Below are 23,612 nucleotides of genomic sequence, written 5' to 3' on the forward strand. Positions count from 1 at the left end.
TCTCAGGAAGCAGGAGCTCTTGCTGTGCGGCAAGAAGAAAGGGAACAAAGACTTGTAATATGGCAATGGGAATGGAAAGAGCAATCGGACAGACAATAGAGCCAAATGTTACACGGAGATTTTGAGTCTGGGCAACCAATAAGACCACCAATAGCTTTAAAATATAAAGGAAACAGAGAAAAGAAGGGATAAGCTTGGTGAAAACCTGTAATGGGTTTAAATTTGACATAGCCAATTACTGAATTTGGGGGTCAGGAAAAACCTCAGTTTGATCAAGAGATCAAAAACCTCAGTTTGATCAAACTTCTAGTTTGATCTCTTACTTTACTGATAAGGAAACTAGGAAAATGACATGGAAATGAAGGAGGTTACACCAAGAGAGAGAATGTATACAATAGAAGAAAAGCTAAGGAAATTGCCCTGGGGAATACCTACATTCAAACAATAGAGTTCAGAAATCATCAAATAAAAAAAAACAGAAATCATCAAATAAGACCATTAAAAGTGACCTTCATATTGGAGCAGAGCCTACCATTTAAACAGAAAAAAAGACCAGAGGGGTTAAGAGCTCGAAGACCACAGAATGTACAACACAGAGTGAGCCCTAATGTAAGCTATGGAAACTTACTAATAAAAATCTGTTAACATTGGATCATCATTTGGAACAAATATACCATACTAATGCAAGATGTTAATGATAACAGAAATTTGCGGCGGGGAGAGAAGAGGATGTAATGGGAACTCTGCACTTTCGGTTTTTCTGTAAAACTAAAGCTGCTCTAATAATATAAATGTTTAAAATGCTAAGCCTGATTTTACAATCTAAACCTACTGTAACTTACTGAAAAGCTTTTATCTGTGTCATTTCTTCATTTGTATGATTTGTATATAGTTCAGTTCACTAATTGTTTTTAATGCTCTCATGCGTGGCTTTTGCCTTGTCTTCTCTATTTTTGGATGTTATGTAAAACTTGCTTTTTAATTAATATTGATATCAGTACATAAGCTGCTATAAAATCATGTCACTTTATACTGTAAACAACCTAGTCCCTGTTTTCCTTTGCTCTCTGTTCCAGTTATTAAGCCAAGCCTTCTGCACCTGGCTTTGTGATGCTGTGGCTGAGACCCTGAAAACCACATTTCTGTTCTACCAGTTGGCTCCGTGTTAGGCTATGCCAAGAACAGGAGCTAGAGGCTGACTTCAAGGAAGGAAGAACGGACTTCCTCCTGTTGGCTTCCTGATCCTGAGAGCATTACCCCAGTAACACTCCTTCAACTCAGCAGCAGAAGTTCTTTCCTATGGCAGCAGCCAAATTCATTTTGCAGTTTTTCCAGCTCTAGCAGAACAAGCCTCATCACATTTCCTCAGAGACATCAGCACTAGCCAACTGGCTACCCTCCCCAGAGTCCTGGGTTCCAAATCCATGAGGCTTTTCCTCGGAGTTCAGAGACACCAATATCAGCTGGGCAAAACCTCGTCCTCAAATGTCTAAATTTCAGCTGTACTCAGACCCTCCTCCAAGCATGCAAATTTTAATTATTCCAGTCTCTTACCATTGCCCACCTACTTTACATCCCCCACCCCACCTTATGGGTGGTATCTGCACTTGCTACCTTGCTGACACTCGAATCATTTTTTATTTTCCATTTCGTTTTAAACAAAATTAGTGGCTGGGCATGGTGACTCAAGCTGCTAATCCTAGCATTTTAGGAGGCCAGGGTGGGCAGATCTCTTGAGCCAGGAGTTTGAGGCTAGCTGGGCAACATGGCAAAACCCCATCTCTATCAAAAAAACATAACAATACCAAAAAATTTCCCAAAAAAATACAAAAAGAGCAAATGTGTACTTAGTTAATAATTCTTCATATCAAATTATGTTAAAATAAAAAAGAATGCCAATGGTAGTTTAATGGGAATAGCACTGCATCTATAAATTACTTTGGGCAGTAGAGGCAATTACCCCCAGCAAAGGCCCACTTATACCTCCAATATTTAGGAAGTTAATGTTAACCTTCAGACTTTCTTGTGAGGCTAACAATATATAGCACAATATAATGTAAATTTTTCTATCTTATATAGGTATACAAATACTCAAATAGTGTTGTATTATGTATATAACAGGCTTTTTAACAACAACAAATAAGTCAGCAAACTATATAGATTAAAATGTATTGGGTTTTTTAAGACCTCAGTTATCAGCCAGGCAACGTGGCTCATGCCTATAATCCCAGCACTTTGGGAGGCCGAGGCAGGTGGATTATGCGGTCAGGAGTTTAAGACCAGCCTGGCCAACACGGTGAAACCCCATCTCTACTAAAAATACAAAAATTAGCTGGGCATGGTGATGCACGCTTGTAATCCTAACTACTCAAGAGGCTGAGGCAGGAGAATTACTTGAACCCAGGAGGCGGAGGTTGCAGTGAGCTGAGATTGCACCACTCTACTCCAGCCTGGGCAAGACTCTGTCTCAGAAAGGAAAAAAAAAGACCTCAGTTATCTTCCTCTCTTCAAACGGGCTATACTTGAAAATTTTCCTCCTCACATTATTCCTATTTGCAATGTGAGAAACACAGACACACACACACACACACACACACACACACAAATTCAATGCTAAGCAAAAACTCAAAAAGTAGAAAGTACATATTTCTGAAAAAATGAAAAGATTAAATGACTTTTTGAAATTGCTATACTTTCAGCAAGTTATTATACCTTTATTAATGCCCATTTCTCCACCTAAAGGTTTATCTGATTACTGCTAATCTTATTAGTGGTCATTAGCATATAAAAATATATTGGTTGAACATGAAATAGTCTAGATTATATTTATGCCTGATCTTGTTGCTGCTGAATGGTTAACACTGCTGAATGGTCTCTAAAATACTAAGGTACTAGCCATTAGAACAGCAGCATTTGTTGTACTCAGTATACCATGAGAGTTCAAAGGGACCAAATTTTGGTATTTGAGTTTATTTTATAAGCAATTATAACTATTTGTAGAGATTGCTATTTCATGACTTTGATTCTTTCTTACAGGTCCTCCATAGGGGGAAAAAAATCTAATTTTTGGTTAGTAGAATTAAAATTCATTTTATCTTACAATAACCCTAATTGTAAGATAAAATGAATTTTAATTCTACCAAACAATTCTACTGGACTCTTTTATAAACCACATATTATTGAATTTTAGTTGTCTTATGCTGTTTTATCATCCTATATATTATTTTATCATTATTCATTGATTATAACCAATTATACTAAGAAATCAAAGATTAAAATAATAAGAAAGTTAGAGATTGATGGAATCACCTAGGAAGATGATATAATAGTGAAATAAATAATTACCCTTTATTGCACTGCCCAAAATACTGCATTATCTTTTATGAAGGTAAAAAAACTAGTAACACCATTTTTGTAGTTCACCTTTACGTTTCTGTGCAGAAAAGAGTTAACAGCAAAGTCCTGAGGCTGCTAGCCTCAGAAAGACCTGCTTACAAGGTTGGCCTGTGGCTGGCTTCTGGGAATTTGGCTGGTAAAGTTCCCTACATTGATCAAACTAAACCATTTGTACAAACATGTGGCTTATGCTGAATTCCTACTGCTATTGTCTAAATGTCTGTGTCCCTCCAAAATTCACATGTTGAAAGACTCACACCCAAGGTGATGGTATTAGGAGGTGGGGCCTTTGGGAGGTGATTAGGTCATGAGGGCAGAGCACTCATGAATGGGATTAGTACCCTTCTAAAAGGGTCCTGAGAAAGACCCCTGTCCCCTCTGCCATCTGAGTTTACAGTGAAAAGATGGCCATTTATGAATGAGGAAATAGGCCCTTACCAGACACCAAATCTGCTAGTGCCTTCATCTTGGACTTCCTGGCCTCCAGAAATGTGAGAAGTAAGTTTCCATTGTTTATAAGCCACCCACTATTTTGTTAAAGCAGCCCAAATAGATTAAGACACCTACTTTCTTTCAGGAGTCTGAAATTTTGGTGTGTTTTAGGCACAGTGTGTCTACATAACTAACTTCTAATAAAATCTTGGGAGCTGAGTCTCTGTTGGGTTTCCTGGACAGAAACCTCACACAAATGTTGCTGCGTTTTCAATGCTGGGAGAAGATACCCTGTGTGACCCCTCTGGGAGGAAGAGAGCATAAGGGAGCCTGCACATGGATTCCTCCACACTCAGCCTGTGTCTTTGTCCCTTATGATATAGCTGTGCATCCTCACTATATCTCTGTAATAAATCTTATCTGTGGATGCAACTATATGCTATGTCTGTGAGTCTTTCTAGTGAATCTCCTGACAAGTGTGAACACAGCTGAGAATTCAGAATTTTTTATTTTCTGCCCATAATAATGACCAACAGAGGAAAGTGTTTCACAATTATTATTCAGAAGATGAAAACAAAGAGATAGATTGCACTCTATTCTCTAACAATAATGGTGAAATGGGTCAAATAAGTGAAATCTTAAAACTGTGAGCCTCTAGATACCTATATCATAAATGAATTTTCTCAAACTCAAGAACTGATAAATGAGGAATATATTTCTAAGGACAAAAAGGAAATATAGTATTCTCAACTAGTTAGCCATTGAACATGAAAGACTTCCAGACAGTATTTTGCAGCAAGAACCTAGACCATTTCGCTCAAGGACATGTGATGATTTTCTGTAATTTTTTATGATATTTGTGTATCAAAATGTACTTTTTACAAAAAGGTTTGCTATATTTTAATTTTTATTGAAATTTCTAATAGCTGTTTTTCACTCTCTTTATTCTTAGTTCCATCAATTTTTCACAAAATGACTAAAAATATATTTTTAAAGGGTCTGTTGGACCCAGATGACAAACTGTGATGGCTATTTTTCCTGTCAAACTGAGGATTAAATAAACAAGAATGGACTGAAATTTTATAGATTAATAGAAAAATAATTAGTAACTTACTGAACTGATGGATATTGAATAGTTGTGACAATTCAAATACAATTCATAAGAACAGCTATTCGCAGAAGTAACCCATTCTAAGAAATTGCATACAAATACTGACTGAAAAGTCCTAGAATATTGGGGTCCCTTCACAGGTATATCCTACACTGGAGATACAGGGTAAGAGTCCAATGCTTGCTTTAAATCCTCACCCACCAAGCAACTTAACTGTTGATAACCTAAATTCCTCTGTAGATTTTCTAACACAGAAACAATGCCTTGCTAACTGAAAAGAATATTTGGTTTAAAAGCAGTTAGATCTCTCATTATGAACAAATAAATTGATTTTCTGATGATAAAACAAGATTTCCATTGTTTTGGAGGTTTTCAGTTGCTTATCTGTATAAGCCTGAACAGGCAGCTCCTCAAAGTTTCTATACCTGCAAATTAGAATCCCACAAAGATTGGGCTAAATTATATGGCATTAGAAACAAAGGTTTATATTCACTCTTTCCTGGGTAAGAACTTTTCTTGTTGATTTTTGCCTACATTCATCGTAAATTATTTTTTAAAATTTTTTATATTCTGAGTACCTGGAATCTGTCTTGTTAAGCATTAGGTTCTTAAGAGGCCTTAACCTCTTATAAAAGCACAGATCAAGCAAGGAAAAGGGGCTCAGTTTGATAGTTACTAACTTCTAAGAAGGTTAGCATAGTCAATTGTTAAACAGATATGAAAAAAATAAAATATTTCTTTTAGATGATTACATATTTCTTTGAAAATGTCAAGGAGAGATGCTTGTAAATGTTATTTTACATTAAAAGTAAAGGGCACTCACCAATTTACCCCATCTGCTTCCACCCAAGCAAAGCGGTACTCATTGACCCGGAGCATCAGCTGCAAACACCCGGCCACGCACTGCACATACTGCGAACTCTGCAAAAGAAGAAGTGTTGAGTTTTTAAATTGGAAAGCATTTAAAGTCATGTGATCAGACACACATTTCTAAATGAAAAGTCTGATTACCTACTGGAATTAGCATCTGAGCATCCAAAATTCCCTAATCTGTTTTCAAAAGTTAATCCTCATGTTTGCTTTAATCTCTACCTCTTAGAAATGAACAAGATTTTGTCTCCTGAATTAAATCTACACAAACCAAGACTACTTAACACACAGGGAAATCCGTAACAAAATAATTTATATTTGATACAGTTTGATAAATAAGCACATTGCCTTACTATGTTTCACATATCCCTGAATAAAGATATTATGTATAGAGAATACTGTTCCACATAATTACAGAACTATCAAAGAACAATAAAATTAACAAAAAGAAGAGTAAATACTTCAAGATAGGCCTATATGTAAATGACCTTGGACAAGTTCCTGAACTTTTTCAATATGAAATTTCTTCATCCTTATGAGAAAAACACTGCCAAGCACCCTGAATATTGTTAGATTTAAGAAAAATAATTTAGGCCAGGCACAGTGGTTCATGCCTGTAATCCTACCACTTTGGGAGGCTGAGGCAGGAGGATTTCCTGAGCTCAGGAGTTTGACGCCAGCCCGGGCAAACTGGTGAAACGCCATCTCTACTAAAAATACAAAAAACTAGCTGGGCATGGTGGCGCACACCTGTAATCCCAGCTACTTGGGAGGCTGAGGCATGAGAATTGCTTGAATCCAGGAGGCAGAGGTTGCAGTGAGCCGAGATCACACCACTGCACTCCAGCCTGGACGACAGAGTGAGACTCTGTCTCAAAAAAAGTAAATAAATAAATAATAATTCATTTTACAACACAGCTAGACAAATATAGGAACTCAATAAATAAAAACTTTATTAAAAAACCCATATGGCATATAAAAAGTCTAATTAAACACTTGAAAAAGACTTTGATTTTTAAAATCATCAGTTCAATAACACTGTCCCTTAGAAATTGTGCTTAAACCTGAAACTTAAAATAAACAGGAGTAATACTCCCAGAAAGTTGCAAGCCCCTTCATTTTACCAAAGCTAGTGGGAACATCTGACCTGGGCTTTTCCTTAAATATGTACAATAAGCCTTAAGACTTTAAGAAGTAGAGAAAGGAAGCTGGGTGCGGTGGCTCATGCCTGTGATCCCAGCACTTTGGGAGGCCAAGGCAGGTGGATCACTTGAGCTCAGGAGTTCAAAACCAGCCTGGCCAACATGGCGAAACTCCATCTCTACTAAAAATACAAAAATTAGCCAGGTGTGGTGGCGCATACCTGCAATCCCAGCTACTCAGGAGGCTGAGGCAGGAGAGTCACTTGAACCCAGGAGGCAGAGGTTGCAGTGAGCCAAGATCACGCCACTGCACTCCAGCCTGGGTGACAGAGTGCCACTCTATCTCAAAAAAAAAAAAAAAAAAAAAAAGAAGAAGAAGAGAAAGGAAAAGAAATTTCAGACAACAGCCTTCAAAATGAACATGCTAATTTCAAAAAGAATTTTTTAAGGAAAGAATCACAGGTGTTATATAAATTCACAGAACCTAACATACATGATGCTACTAAACTTTGCTCCAATTTAAATACCATTCATAAAAACCTAACACTTCAAAGAAATTCCAGGCACTTTAATACAAAAACACAACAATATAAGTACATTTGGTGGAATAGTCAAATGTATCAAGAAAAGGTGATCTTGGGTTGTACCTAAAAAGCAGTTAATTTAGTTCCACAAAAACACAATATATCAATATAATTTGCCTGAAAACTCAAAACATTAGCAAAAATTAGACAGATAAATAGTGCATTTTCAGTTCTAAAACAATATTCCATAATAAAAAAATTTTTTTTTTTCCAATTAAGTCATCAGGTAGAAACTTTTTCTAAAGAAGAGGAATCCCATCTTTCCTGCTTGGAGAGAGAACCAAGCAAGATTTCTAGACGAATGAATAAAAAGGCAACATAGAGCACCCTCTTCTCTTCTATTTACCATCAGTTTCCTCTCATCACAAAAATTCTTTGTTTCAGGGTAAGTCTTTCTTTTCTGTGGCTACTCACCATGCTATGTTGAAATACATAACACACTACAAGGATGGATTCTTGGTTGTTATTTATAGCTTCAGTATTCCCATTAAAAATGAGCATATAAAAAGCGCTGGTCCTCAATCTGACATACTCTCTCCTATTGCACACTATCAGGCAGTAGCCATACCATTCCAGAGATTACTTTCATAGTATAGAGAGAAACAGCACTGGTAAATGATTAAAGTATTGCCTTCAATTACGCAAAGTAGAGTGTATTACTTCCTGGTCTTTCACTTAAATTGAAGTTAAAGATGAAATAAAAATTTCCCCTTTTATGATACCAACAGCTTATTATTATGATACTCATTTTTTCAGAAGAGGAATCCAAGACATAAAAAGGTGATATAATTTGCTGAAATGAAAATACTGAGTTGGCCAGGCACAGTGGTTCACACCGGTAACCCCAGCACTTTCGGAGGCCGAGGAGGGCAGATCACTTGAGGTCAGAAGTTTGAGACCAGCCTGGACAACATGGCAAAGTCCTGTCTCTACTAAATATACAAAAAATGGCTGGGCAGGTGGCATGCACCTGTAGTCCCAGTTACTCAGGAGGGTCAGGCAGGAAAATCGCTTGAACCCAGGAGGTGGAGGTTGCAGTGAGCAGAGACGGCATCACTGAACTCCAGCCTGGGCAACAGAGTGACACCCTGTCTCAAAAAAAAAGAAAATAGTGAGTTAATCTTAGATTGGCACTAGAAGTCAACTCTCTTCATGCTTGACCTAGTATTCTTTGTACTGTGCCAAGCATTCTGGGATAAGAACTTGCTACAACATGCACTTTCTATGCAGCAAACCTCAATGGCAGAGAAAAACACTATTTTCACTTCTCAACACATTTAAGAGAATGTCATTTAGATAAATTCTTCAATGTTGCTGAAAATGCAAACTCTTACTATATTACAGTGAAAGTCACAACACAAAGATAATAGCAACTACAGTATTCACATTCCTGGTGAATGTGGTCTCAGTGATCCATACACTACAAAATTACAAATTTAGTAATTGAGGAACTGCACAATAAGTAGGCAATAAAAGCAACATAAAAACATCAATGATACTGTATGTACAAAGTAAAACTAATGTTATAAAAATGTTTACAAATTTTCAATATTCATCTTCATAATGCTAGGATTTAAGTGCAAACTAAGTGAAAAAGAATAAAGACAGTATTCATCTACATTCTGGAATTGTCTGCACTTGAGAAAACAAGTCTGCTTGGAGTAAAAGGCATCTGTTCCACAGATACTTGGTGAAAATGCACAGCACATTGGTATCAGTGAAGCACAAAGATATACTTTTCAAACGTACAATTGACTAAAATAAGTCCCAGAAAGCAGTTTTAAGTGAAATGAAAAGATGCTGATCAAAGTTCTAAAAGTAATTAATATGTTTCATGACTATTAAACTTTTCTTTTTCTCTTAAAACGAAAAGGTGATTGTATACGTGTGTGTGATTTTTGCTTCAATAGAGACACTTAAAAAACACAGGACAATATCAAGTGTCAGTAAAGAACTGAAACAAATGGAATTTTCATACTTCGTTGAAGAGCACACAAACTGAAAAAACAGGCAAGATCCACTAAAACTAAATTTACATACACACCATTAATCAGCAATTCTATTCTAAAATTAGGTGCTGCAGACATAAAGGTACACATCTGCCAAAAGATATGTATAAGAATGTTCACAGCAAAATTATTCACAAGAGTCAAAAAACTAGAAGCAACCCAAATATCCATCAATAAGAGAATGAGTAATATTCATATAATGAAATACTACACTGCAATGAAAAAGAATTACTGCTAAATGCAATGAATGAATTTTGCAGACACAATATTAAGCAAGAGAGCTCAGACACATAAGAATTTATACTGTATATGATTCCATTAAATGGAGTTCAAGATCAGACAACACTACTCTATGGTAATAGATATCATAATAATGACAACCTTTGTGCGAGTTGAGGTGAAGGCAGTCGGAGGAATTATGAGGTATACATTTATCCCGCTGAACATTTAACATCTGTGCATTTTCCTTTATGTTAAGTTATGACATAATTTAAAAAAAAAAATAGAGAAAAGAAAGTAAAAGAGAAATAGAGAGGGAGAAGGACAGAGTGAACACTGGAACAGGAATCAGAAGTTTTGTCACATAATGTTGGGCAAATCACTTAACTTCTTGAAAATTGTCTTCTCGTTAGCAAAGAAAAAGAAAAATAATATCATCTCTACCACTGGGAAAAATAAAAAAAAACTGCTACGACACTGAAATCAATTTCTATAAAACACTAAACAATTGTAAAATATACTATTATCATCAATATTCAGGAATTAAAATACATATATACCCCAAGAATTCTCTTGAAGTTGGCTGATTAAAAGAGATCCTCTAGTCAACAGTCATAAAATATCTAAATTAAGATAGTTTTACCAAAAAAAAATAGTTTTACTATTGGTTTACAAATTTATAAATCTTCCAAGTACTGCTTTCAATCTAATGTGCTTAATCCAGTAATTCAATTACATGACTAGTGGGAATCTTTATTACAGAAAACAATTGTTGGCATAACTAAAAAAAAACGTGATTTTCTTTATAAATTATTGCTTTGTATGCAACTTCCGAGAACATAACTAATAAATACATAGTATTAGGTTAGCTTATTATTGTTATCAGTGCTATACTTTGAAAATGACATGTAAAAGAAAGTCTTATACTTAAATACTTTACCAGTTAATTTTCTTTTGCATTTCAGAATATATCTCCAGGCAATCCTTCCAAAAATCAACACAAAGCCCATTTTATAATAAAGTGTTGAACAGCTTGTGTAATTTACTGAATACTGTGCTGAAAGTGAAAATCATAATGGTCATATGGATACTCGATGTACTATTTCTACCAAAAGTATATGCTTTTCACACAACTGTAAAGTTGAAAAATCATAAGTTGGACCATCATAGGTCAGGGACTGTCTGTAATTGCCTGTGAGTTACTCCAGGTCCCCACAAACTTCACAACTCACCAGCTAGAGCAGACTACAATTTAATAACGGCCTGCAGTATGTGAATAACTGATGTGGCCCACTGATTTCTGCTACTTAATCAGCACTTCTAATGGACTTATAATCAAAGCAGTAAAGAACTAAAGCAAAGAAGTCTTCCACCTCTTCTGAAGGGGTGACAAGTATTACATCAGCACAGCATTAAATTAAAAACAAAGCCAAAGCAGTGAAACTAGCCTCCCATTAACAAGAATATTAGAACTGCCACAGAAAACAATTTAAGGAATCTGGTCAAAAGCCAAAAAAAAAAACTAAGCCCTGGGCCGGGCGTGGTGGCTCATGCCTGTAATCCCAGCACTTTGGGAGGCCAAGGTGGGCGGATTACCTGAGGTCAGGAGTTCGAGACCAGCCTGGCCAACATGGCGAAACCCCCATCTCTACTAAAAAAAAAAAAAAAAAAAAAAAAAAAAAAACTAAGTCCTTTTTCCTCTCAATCTAAAATACTGTCACTGCACACTAAAACACGGATGAATCTTGAAAACACTATGCTAAGTGAAGGAAGCCAGTCACAGAAGACCATGTATGATTTCATTTATATGGAATGTCCAAAAGAGGCAAATCCCAAGACAGAAAGTAGGTTAGTGGTTGTCAGGGCTTGGAGGCAAGAACAGGAATGGGGAAGACTGTTAATGTGTACAGGGTTGGTTGGTTTGTTTTTCTGAGATGTTGAAATGTTATGAAGTTAGACTGCGGTAATGGTTGCACAATTCTGTAAATTTATTAAAAATCACTGAACAGCAAAATGATGCATTTTATAGCATGTGAAATATATTTCAATAAGGCTCTTTTTAAAACTAAATAAAATTGAAAATTTACTTCCTCACTCACACCGGCAACACTTCCAAGGGCTCCAAAACCACATATGGCTAGGGGCTGCCACAATGGACAGTACAGCTATCATGAGCATTTCTACCATCACAGAAATTTCTACTGGACATGGATTGCTCCACTAAATCAAGAGGCAAGATGCAACAAGCAAGAAGGACCTGGCAATTTAAGTCACTACTAGTGACACAACATTCATCTAGCAACTACTCATTCCAGACTGATTCTGCAACACAAATCACAGAGAACAGGGCACGGACACATGTGGGCTCTCTCATGAATCGTTCTCCTGCCTATGCGTACTGTAAAAACGAAGCTAGGCAGGGGAAAAACAAAAACAGAGAAAGAAACAAATCCCCAGGTTCTTCCTAAATCTTCCAAAGTTTGTGAAGGAGTCACAGTATTCTTTCATCAGGGCATCAGCACAGCAATCCACTTCCACACTGTCCTGCCTTCCTCAGAAGAAAAGACTTACAATTCATGTTTAAGAATCAGTAAACAACTCAGACAGTCTAAAGTAAGTACATATAATCTGATGTCTATTTTCACAATTAGGAGAAGACAAATAATGCACTTTAAGGAAATTCCACTTATCTAATGTCACTTAAATAAAAATGTTTCACTAGGGACAGTGGCTCACGCCTATAATCCCAACACTTTAGAAGGCCAAGGCAGGTAGATTCCCTGAGCTCAGGAGTTCAAGGCCAGCCTGGACAACATAATGAGACCTTGTCTCTACCAAAATACAAAAAAAATTAGAGGGGCATGGTGGCTCATGCTTGTAGTCCCAGCTACTGGCGGGATGGGGGTCGGGGGTTGGTGGTGGTGGTTGGGCTGAGGCTGGAGGATCGCTTCAGCCTGGGAGGCAGAAGTTGCAGTGAGCTGAGATCACGCCACTACACTCCAACCTGGGTGACAGAGTAAGACTCCATCTCAAAAAAAAAAAAAAAAAAAAGAGTTTTTAATGATCCACTCATAACTTAAAATGATGCTTCTGAGGCCATTTTAAAAAGGTAAGACTGTTGAATCATGTTTATTTCATATTTTGCAGTGTAAAACTTGTTTTATACTGACATCAAGTGGCAATACTTTGTAATGCAGTTTACCAAACTGCTTTTCTCCACTCTAAAAAGATATGATTTAAAGATATGATACTGATACCTTAAAAAGTCTGAGTAAGCAATGCGACTTGAGGAATGCCTAAAGATGCAATTCCAACTCAGCTGCCTCACAAGTAATTCTCTAAGCAATCCATTTCTTTAGAGTCTCTGTGTGACCTCGGGCATGCTGGTATGTTTTTCTGTTTGGTCTCACTACTCATCCATAAAATGTGGCTAATGATATGACCTACATTGAACAGGGAATGTAAATATTCAAGGAGATGTAAATGTAAAATGAGTAAGTGTCGGGCACATAGTTAAGTGCTCAATGAATATTAGCTGCTAGATTAAGATTCCCCTATAGAAATATAAGAATCAAAGGAAGGGCTGACACCCTACTCTCAACACATAGAGGTCTGCTTTTCAAGTAGACAGCCATCTAAAAAAGTAAGAACTTCAGGAAGAGTCCAAAAATATGTTCAGGGTTAAGAGTCACTAAAGGGAAGAAGGTAGGAAACCAAAAACTATCTTTTTCTAACTCACAATCACTCCTGATGTGAATTCCATTTGGGATGTATGTGAATCTACCAGGTAAATCGCTTAGACCAACACACCGCCAATTCAATTAATTTTGTTTTTCTAATACACTGCACAGAAAATAGCAAAATAAGGATGCCATGTCAGCAGTTTGCATTTCCTTATTTAAGCTTTAGTAACTTAAAATACTTTGACAACCACTTAAATAAGTTTATAAGTCTAAAATAAGCTAAATAATTTTTCAAACCGGTAGAAATTCAAGTCATACGAAATGAGATTCCCAATTTAAGCAAAATAAAGATTCTCAGTGTAAACATCTGCTTCTGATTGAGAAACGAGACTTCTTACCCACCATTTCCTCAGCCCACCATGGCCCCAGGATGGCGCATCTAGTTCTATACCTTGTTCTGATTCCACTTCAGAAGGCTAATACCCATTTTCTGGACTAACATATGAGTCATCAAACACTTCGACCCATGCTCCAAGAGAAGCTCAGCTTCAAGATGGATTTTGCTGCCATCTATGGTCTTGGAACATACATGCCCGTGACATTCATTCCGATTATGGGAGTACCAGTAACCAATATGGATATTAAATGGCTCCTACAGAGCTTCACTTGGGTCTATTGCAGGCAGGTTACAAAAACTACCCTCTAAAGATGCTTCCTAGTTTCCTAGCGATACTTTCAAGAAAGAAAGCTAGACGCACTTCTGTTTCTGTCTCCATTTTCCCTATCTTTCTATCAACTGGCTCTCATCATGAACATCGTTAACTTGTCCAAACTTACTTCCAATTCCTGAGCTATTCCTAGAGCACAGCAAAGTTCAGCCATTCCCAAATGGAAAACACAACTTTAGCCAAGAAAGGAACTTGGGGAGCCATAATTAGTCTTAACCTTTAACCTTTTGGCTCTACAAAAATGTGGAAAGAAGGCCTGGCGTGGTGACTCATGCCTATAATCCCAGCACTTTGGGAGGCCAAGGCAGGCAGATCACGAGGTCAAGAGATCGACACCACTCTTGGCCAACTTGGTGAAACCTCATCTCTACTAAAAATGCAAAAATTAGCTGGGTATGGTGGCGGGCGCTTGTAGTCCCAGCTACTCGGGAGGCTGAGGCAGGAGAATTACTTGAACCTGGGAGGCAGAGGTTGCAGTGAGCTGAGATCACACCACTGTACTCTAGCCTGGTGACAGAGTGACATTCTGTCTCAAAAAAAATAAAAAATAAAAAATGTGGAAAGAGATTAGTCAAAAAAGAAAAAAAGTCGAGCAAGGGGCTGGCTACCATGTAGCCCCACATAAAGCCTTGAGCTTCATAGTACACAGTCAGTTTTAGTGCCATCAAGGAACTCATTTCTTGGCCAGGTGTGGTGGCTCACACTTGTAATCCCAGCACTTTGGGAGACCGAGGCAGGCAGATTACTTGAGGCCAGGAGTTCAAGACCAGCCTGGCCAACATGAAGAAACTCCATCCCTACTAAATATATAAAAATTAGCCAGGTGTGGTGGCGCATGCCTGTAATCCCAGCTACTCAGGAGGCTGAGGCAAGAGAATCACTTGAATCCAGGAGGCAGAGGTTGCAGTGAGCTGAGATTGTGCCACTGCACTCCAGCCTGGGGGATACAGCTAGACTCTGTCTCAAAAAATAAATAAATACATAAAAGTAACTGAATTTCTTTCAAATGTTTGACGCTTTTGTTCACCTGTTGATTAGACAGATATCAGACAGTTTAATCAGATAACTGAAGTTTAAAGAGAAAACTTTATGATTATTTGCTCCAGTTGTGCTTCTGAATTCAGATTTTTGCTTTGATTCTCAGGTCTGAAACAAAAGTCACCAGGAAAAAAGAGCAACGGGAAAGAACAAGTCTTATGTCTACCACAGAAAAGATGATCTCCACAGACCATCAATATTTATATATAGTTTATAATACAATTAACCTAACTGGAGGTGACCATGGATTTATAGTTGGGGAACTAGTAAACACCTTCAAAATTTTAAGTGTATATGACTCAAAATAATTTATTTGGGGGATGTTTAGGAGGCCAGTGAAGGAATATACTTACATCACTTGAAGAGACTGTTCCTGTTTCAACAGCAACACCGCTACCACGCAGTTTCTATTATGAAATAAATAACTCATTATTTAGTTTTGTTTTGATTTTATCCTAATGTATCAGCTTACAAAAGGGAGCTAAGCAAATTTTTCCCCTAATTCTACGTAATAATTTTTCCCCTATAATTTTGTTCCTAATCCTACTCAATAAAAAGCAAGGGGATGACATAAAATGTTCTAAATATCATTACACTCTTCCAGATAATATATTAATCAGTAAGTAGCTAAAAATGGAACAATAATAAACTGACTACTAAGCTCCAGGTAAATTTCATGGGTTAAGCTAGTGCAAATTTCCAAGTCTTAAGATTTACTTACTGAATTGTTTTTCCAGTAAGATGACTGCCTTAAATTGAACTATCCACACTATATTCTGTAGCAAAGCTTTCAAAAACAGGTGGCTGATGTCAGGAAGGTACAATATGCGACTTGGTTATCCACAGCAAAGCTAATGAATTTAATGACAATCAAAATCTCAAATGTCATATAGAAATGACCAAAGAAAATTTAAAGAAAGTCAGAGGCTGAAAGTGCAAGAGAAAAGCAATAATGAATTTCTGAAAGGAAATGTTTATTTTGTTTTATTCAATAACTACTATCTACGAAGTGCAGGCATGAGTCCCCACAACCCAAGTGCAACACTCCAAACTACCCAAAAAGGTTTCAAAGGCCACTATAAGGTCAAAGAACAAAACATCTAAACTTGCAGCTAACTTGGACTTTTGAAAATTTATTTCTATTAGAATCATGAAATTGTGGTACTTTTTGTGAGAGAGAAAAACACTTGTGACAGAGAAAAAAGAGACACTCCAGACGTAGCACTATCGCATGACAATTGAGCGAAGTAGCAATTAATATCACAAATAATTGTTACTTTTTAAAACGAAGAATCTGGATTTTATCATGATAGAAGGCTATGAAGAAGTGACTGCCCACAGCAAGAGGGACAGTGCAATGAGAGCCAAGCAGAAGCAGTAGCCAGACTAAGAATCAAGGCCAGGCTAAGCCTGGGTACCCTGAAGAGGTCTCCTGCAGCAGAAGGACCCGCAAAGCAGAGGCACTGCACAATTTAAAGTCCACAACTTAAAGCCAAAGACTCTGTGATAAAAAGAGTGCACTAAAAAGATGCAGAAAATACTTGAAGAGCATTTATCTATAAAAAGTTCAATTCTAATTAAAACTATTCTAGACAGTGAAATATTTACTTCCACTAGTGATGAGAGAAATATTCCTCCCAGTTGTTGGACATCGTTACAAGCATAGTCAATCATTCCAGAAGTGACAGTCACCTGAGAGGCACAATGTATATGTTATTCTTAGGAGGAAAAGTCTAAGGTAGAAGTGCCCAAAAAGCTAGTAGCATGCCAAGGCATCCATTCTTCCCTACCAATTTTCATTTTATGAATTCAGCTACAGAGCCTTATTACCACTATACCTGAAAGCTAACATTACTGCAGAATGAAGTTTTCTTTTTGTGGGGTTTTTTTTGTTTTTTTTTGTTTTTTGAGACAAGAGTCTCATACTGTCACTCAGGGTGGAGTGCAGTGGCGCAATCACAGTTCACTGCAGCCTCAGCCTCCTCAGGCTCAGGTGATCCTTCTGCCTCAGCCTGCTGAGTAGCTGGAACTACAGGTGTGCACCACCACACCCGGCTAATTTTTCTATTTTTCGTAAAGACAGGGTTTTGCCACGTTGCCCAGGCTGGTCTCAAACTCCTGGGCTCAAGTAATTGGCCTGCCTCGGCCTCCCAAAGTGCTAGGATTACAGGCATAAGCCACCACACCAGGCCTGGAATGAAGTTTATTTAAGGGGAGAGATCATTTCAAAGCAGAAAAAAAGGGAGAGGTGTATCCTATTTAACTAACATTCTGATCCCAACCAATATGCTACATTTAGAAATTTTAAATCTCACTTTCACAAGCATGTTTCTTACATGTTTTAAATACCTTGTTTTTGAAATATCTCACAAACTCAATAAAATGGTGGCTCTTGTAAAAACACTTTTTAAACCAAGCCCCAAACCAGTTAAAATTGATGCTATTAACATAAAAAAGATTTTGATCAAGAAACTCTAAAATATCTCTATCCAAATACAAATGGCAATTAGGCTCCCCTAAAAAAGGCAGGCAACAAGACAAAAAGTAAATCTAAGCAAAATATGGTGTCTTTCTTACGCCTCAAACTAAAATCTATTAAAATAATAAAGTCACCTGAAATCTAAATGGCAACTTTCAAAAAATTTCAAATAGATATTTATTTGTAATCTAACAACCTACCAATATTGTTTCTCCTGGTCCCATTCCTCCTCTAGGTCACCCTCACATCAAAATCTCATTCCCTTCTACCTTTTCATCTCCAGAATCCTCCTCCCCTGTCCACCTTCAGTTCTCTCCTCTTCTGAGTATCAATCCCACCAAACCTCTTCATACCTACACTTCATCCCTGTAGGCCTGAAACTAACACTCCACAGAGCCATCATTCCTGTCCTATCTTTTGCCCTGTTCTGAGGAAACATGAAGACAAAACAGAAAACTTGTCATTTTCCAAGCCATTACACCTGCAGGCTATTTTCCTCCACGAAGACATAGAGCTAGAAAGGCCTGCAAGCAACCAACATGACCAGTAGGTTCGTTAGGCCTAACTAATCCCACCCTGAAACTGTGAAACTGTGACAACGAGCCACTGTGTGGGACAATGTCCTTTCGCAGCTGGACCAGGTAGCTCCAGGCTCACCCAGAGGCAGCTGGAAGCATGGGAGGGACTCGGCCAGACAAGGACAAGCAGGTTAGCTAATAATGATCTAGAACATGCTGTTTGCAGTTTGAAATGCCCCTGGTGGCACCCAGGACCAGTTTGTTTATTTGTGTAATCGGTTAGACAGCTTAGCCTGGTTATGTAATCAAAAGGGCATAAAAGATCTCACTCGAAACTTTCAGAGAGCTCTCCAAAAACCAAGATTTCTCACACAAATCTTGGTGGTTCACAATCCTGGGGCAGCCAAGGGAGCTGCGCCTGGAAATCTCTTGGCCCGAGGCATGCTCTCTCCTGCTGTACTGTTTCTTTTCCTTTATCGAAGCCTCACAGGCACGTGCTCTTTGGAGCTGTGTGGGTCCTTTCAATTCTCCAGCCTGTATCATCTTGGCAGCCACCTAGAAGAAAGGTACTCCCTGACCCCTGAAAAGCATGAATAAGAAACCCCAAGTGGCAGAAAAGACAGAAAGGATTGAAATGAAGCCAGTCAAAGAAAGAAAAAGCAAAGCACACTACCATATCTGAGAGTAGTTTGGTTTACTTGTCAAGTTCAAAATGGCATTATTTTAATAAAACATTTCTGTAATTTAACATATTTACTATAAATAGCTTAAAAGAACATGGATGTTATATTCCTTTCAAAGGTACTTTAAAAAAATTTCTTTTACCTGTGAACTCAGCTGAGTTTTTATCCAATTGAAATAGTAATTTAAGTCACTGCCTTCCATCAATTCTTTTCCCCAAGCTGCTAACTTTGCAATAATTCTTGCTGCCTGAAAACAAATAAGAAATACATTTAACGCAATATTAATTCTAAAAATCACATCATGTACCTTAAAAAAAGGATTTGTAACAATTTTGCTACACAATTTCTTAACACTCAACCCCTCTAAAAATGGTTTATATTTCATTTTTTAAAATATATTTTGAAACAAACATTAAAAATATATTTTTAAATATTTCCATCAAAGTGAACCCAAATTAGCTGGGTCTTAGGAATTTCTTGACACTCCCTGTATTATTTTGAGTTTCAAAAGTAAGACTGGAAATTCATTATATGAACAGCAAAAAACAGAACACAAAAATCTCTCTTAGAAGCAGACTGTCACCAAACCACCTGCCAGAATTCCAAGCAATCTCTTCAACAAACTGCCAGCCTCTCCCACACTCATTCCAAGCCACTTGGGAGTTCTAATACTTAAAAATCCATTTCTTAGGATAATATACATCCTAGGTATTAGTCATCTATCCCAACATAAACAAATATCCTTTCTCCTCAAAGATTTCTCCATTTTCTTCAAGCTATAAAACTAACCATTTTTAAAATTAAATAGGCAATATAAAGTACTAGTTCTCCACACACAAATCAATTTAATAAATATTCTATCAGTACTGAGAGCAAATCACTGTCTTAAAACTCCAAATCATTCAGCAATAATTTATCCCAGTAGAGAATGAAAGGCTATACTAGCTAACCTCAAAATAATCTCCTGTGCTGGTAGACTCATGTTCGTTCTTACATTTGAATACAGCAAACCAGACTGACAGGTACACTTCTAAGGTCAGAATGTCAGACACTTAAGTGTTCTGGTGTATTTGGAATTCTACAACATAGGGACTAATGGGGCGCCTTTACTTGCTCATTGAGTTGTGACATGCTGAGGTTTTCACATGCCCAGCTAAATGAATTTGTAAATACATTATCTAGTTTAAACTCATCTTACTGTCACAAAACAGACAACTGACTTAAAAAGATTACTGTTCGGAGGCCAAGGATTGAAAATATTATCAGCAGTGCATGCACAAGACAAAGGAACAAGAGCATAAGCTAGCATAAGCTCTTTATCAGCACATGGTAACCCAATGGGATTCCGCCACTCAGAATGTGAAAGATTGGCCACAAGTAAATGAAATCACCAAGAAGTTAACATGGATTTGGCTGCACAGTAATAATGAACCATTCCCTAAGTGTATATTTGTTTAATATATTTGTCAGTTTTGTTGCTATACCATTAGGAGGACATTTAAACCAAACAGTGAAGACAACAAGCCTCTACAATTTTAAAGAGGGAAATATATTACTGGCTTTTTAAAAAGTATTCTTTAAAATACAGTTTGTTTCATCAGTCCTCCTTAATTTCTCTTTTTATAGATATTTCATAATGTCCACAACATATATACTATATGAATACAATATATAACTATACTGTATGAATACATATACATGTGGAAGGAGGGAAGGAGGGAGCGAGATAACATACATGTTCAAAAGTGTTTCACTGCCAGTGGCCCTTGATTTGAAAACTTTAAAAATATCTACTGAAACAAGCAGCCTGTGGAGCTACCACATGCCCCCCAACAGCTCCTACCATCCCCAGCCCGTAGCCCACTCCCCAGTGGAAATAGAGAAGGCTTGTTTGCACAAAGGTTTATTCTCTCAACCCTGCTTTCAGATTCCATGAAAAATTCTTCAGTACTAGGGCTTCCAAACATAGCCAAGTTTAAAACAGGAGTGTAGGCCAGGGGCGGTGGCTCACACCTGTAATCCCAGCACTCTGGGAGGCCGAGGCAGGCGGATCACAAGGTCAGGAGTTCAAGACCAGCCTGGCCAACATGGTGAAATCCCGTCTCTACTAAAAATACAAAAATTGGCTGGGCGTGGTGGCGCATGCCTGTAATCCCAGCTACTCAAGAGGCTGAGGCAGGAGAATCGCTTGAACCTGGGAGGCAGAGGTTGCAGCAAGCCGAGATCACACAACTGCACTTCAGTCTGGCAACAGAGTGAAACTCTGTCTCAAAAAAAAGAGTGTATTTAAGATATTGAAAAGCAATCAGGTATTACTTAAAAATGAAACACAGTAGCCGCTTCAAAGTAAAATTTAATTTCTATATAGTAAAATGTGGTTAACCCCACTACAAACACTGTAGAGCTGTTTATATGTGAGAATTCTCCACAGGCTTTGATGCACTCCTTGTAGTCTACAAAACCTTAACTGCATCAGAGCAACCCTATCTCCTTCCAATTCCCAATGTCCTTTCTCTACTGAACACCAATATGGAAAGCTAATGTCATAGTAGTTACTCCTATGGGAACAGACAGGTTACTATGTCATAAAAGGCCCAGGTTTCTTTCTTACCTGAATGAGAATGTAATCACAATTCTGTCCATTTTAAAATAATAATACAACAAAAATTTTAAAATAAAAACCTTTCTTCTTTGTATTTTTAAAAAAAAAAAAAATCCAGCTGGGTGCAGTGGCTCACATCTGTAATCCCAGCACTTTGGGAGACCAAGGCAGGCGGATTGCTTGAGCCCTAAAGTTCAAGACCAGCCTGGGCAACATAGTGAGACCCTCTCCTCTTTAAAAAAATTTTTAAAAAAGAATCCAATCAATTCAAAATTTACCATATGAACAGTAAAGGGATCCTGGCGATTCAACATTGGCAGAAAGTAGGGCCACGCAGTGTTCTTGCTACATCTTGCATAGTCAAAGAAAATGCTAACACGCTGATGATTTTCCTAAAAAAGAAAAGAAATGATATCACCAGTCAGAACACATTTTGCTAAAGAATGTAATGATTGTGCACCACTTCTCAACCTCCCATCACTCTGTGTTCTTTTTTCAGTGTGTGTGTATGTGTGATTTGTCTGTCATTATTACTACGGGGCAGGGGGTAGGGATGGTAGTAGGGACAGATATTTTACTAAAAAAATCACCTTTAATGATTATGATTATTTTAAATCACAAAGTGTAAGACTACAAGTTACACTTCTCAGCCTGCACCTCTGACCTGCTACTCCCAATGTAACAGGTCTACACCCAAAACCGATACCCAAGTGTGAGCACCTGGCTGCCACACGAGGGAAATCAAAATCGGAAAGGGAGCAGGAAGAGCACAAATTAGGTCTAGATGCACCTCGAACTACTAACAAATAGGCAAGGGAAATGGAGTTAAATGAATCGCAAATGTTCAAGTTACTTCTTAGCATATCATGGTAGAAAACTTGGGATAAAGACAGCAGAAAACAGCATATACTACCAGTGGACATAGGATCTGAGTAAGAGAAAATTCTTAGTTCTAATCATTAAAACTTCACCTCTCATCTAAATTTTCTCTATCACTGGCTGAGATCCACTTTCTGGTTCATTATGTGAATATAGTTGTTAAATAGCAACACTTTTTTAAAAATTTTTTTACTATACCACCATATCAGCAGTAGTAATACTTTTTCTGATTAAACTTTTATTAATTTATTTATTTATTTTATTTCCATAGGTTACTCGGGAACAGGTGGTATTTGTTATGTAAGTTCTTTAGTGGTGATTTGTGGGTCATAATATTTTTTAAAAGCACAAATAACCACATAAACAAAAAATTCCTATTTTCAGATTAACATTTAATTATTTTTAAATATAGTGGGGTTTTTTGGTTAATATTGATCTACACTAATAATTACCCATCGAGGAATAGCCTACTGTCTCCTCAGGTAACGAGTCATTATTGTTTAGAATAACAATTGAAATAGTTGTGATAATGATTTTATCAAGGAATCCAAAATTCAGATGAGCCATCATTGCTTCATTGGTAGAGGTATCCAGGTTACAGACCTTTAAGAGAATAAGGATAAAGAAATCCTTCCGGTCAGGTACACTTAGCAACTGCTGTTGATATCCATGCAAAGAAAACAATTTAATCCTGAAAATCATGTGCTAAAAACTAAGCATGTGAGGAAACATAAGCAATTCTGTCCAAAAGCATTTTGCTCAGAAGTGATAAGGATGAAATGATAGAATTAAAAATAGAAAAAAAAATTATTATAAATAGCACAAGGAATTATGATAAAGGTATATATAAACTTTTCCATGCAACTAAAATTTTACAAATAAAATCAATTGCTAAACTATAATGAGGGCCAGGTGCAGTACCTCACACCTGTAATCCCAGCACTTTGAGAGGCCAAGTGGGAGGGCTGCTTGAGCCCAGGAGTTCAAGACCAGCATGGGCAACATAGTGATACCCCATCTCTACAAAAAAATTCAAAATTAGCCAGGTGTGGCGGCACATGCCTATGGTCCCAGCTGCTCAGGAGACTGAGGTGGGAGGATCACTTGAGCCCAGGAGTTCGAGGCTGCAGTGAGCTGTGATCACACTACTGCACTTTAGCCTGTGTGACAGAGCAAGACCCTGTCTCAAGAAAACAAAAATAAAATTAAAAAAATAAAAATATATACATTTGGCCAGGC

General features: G+C 37.4%; 1 protein-coding gene across 6 annotated transcripts in view; it reads right to left on the minus strand.

Moving 5' to 3' along the window:
* The window catches only part of ATP6V1H (ATPase H+ transporting V1 subunit H), a 129,417-nt gene that overhangs the window by 79,061 nt on the left and 26,744 nt on the right, over positions 1–23,612 (minus strand). For 3 of the 6 annotated variants that reach the window (XM_009243807.4, XM_054560920.2, XM_054560918.2), the window contains exons 5-8: positions 21,773–21,886; positions 19,035–19,139; positions 15,566–15,619; positions 5,763–5,860 (exon numbers count right to left, since the gene is read on the minus strand). In XM_009243807.4, coding sequence (XP_009242082.1) covers positions 5,763–5,860; positions 15,566–15,619; positions 19,035–19,139; positions 21,773–21,886 — 371 coding nt within the window. 6 annotated transcript variants of the gene reach the window in all.

The sequence above is a fragment of the Pongo abelii genome, chromosome 7, assembly GCF_028885655.2.
Source record: "Pongo abelii isolate AG06213 chromosome 7, NHGRI_mPonAbe1-v2.0_pri, whole genome shotgun sequence".
NCBI lineage: Eukaryota > Metazoa > Chordata > Mammalia > Primates > Hominidae > Pongo > Pongo abelii.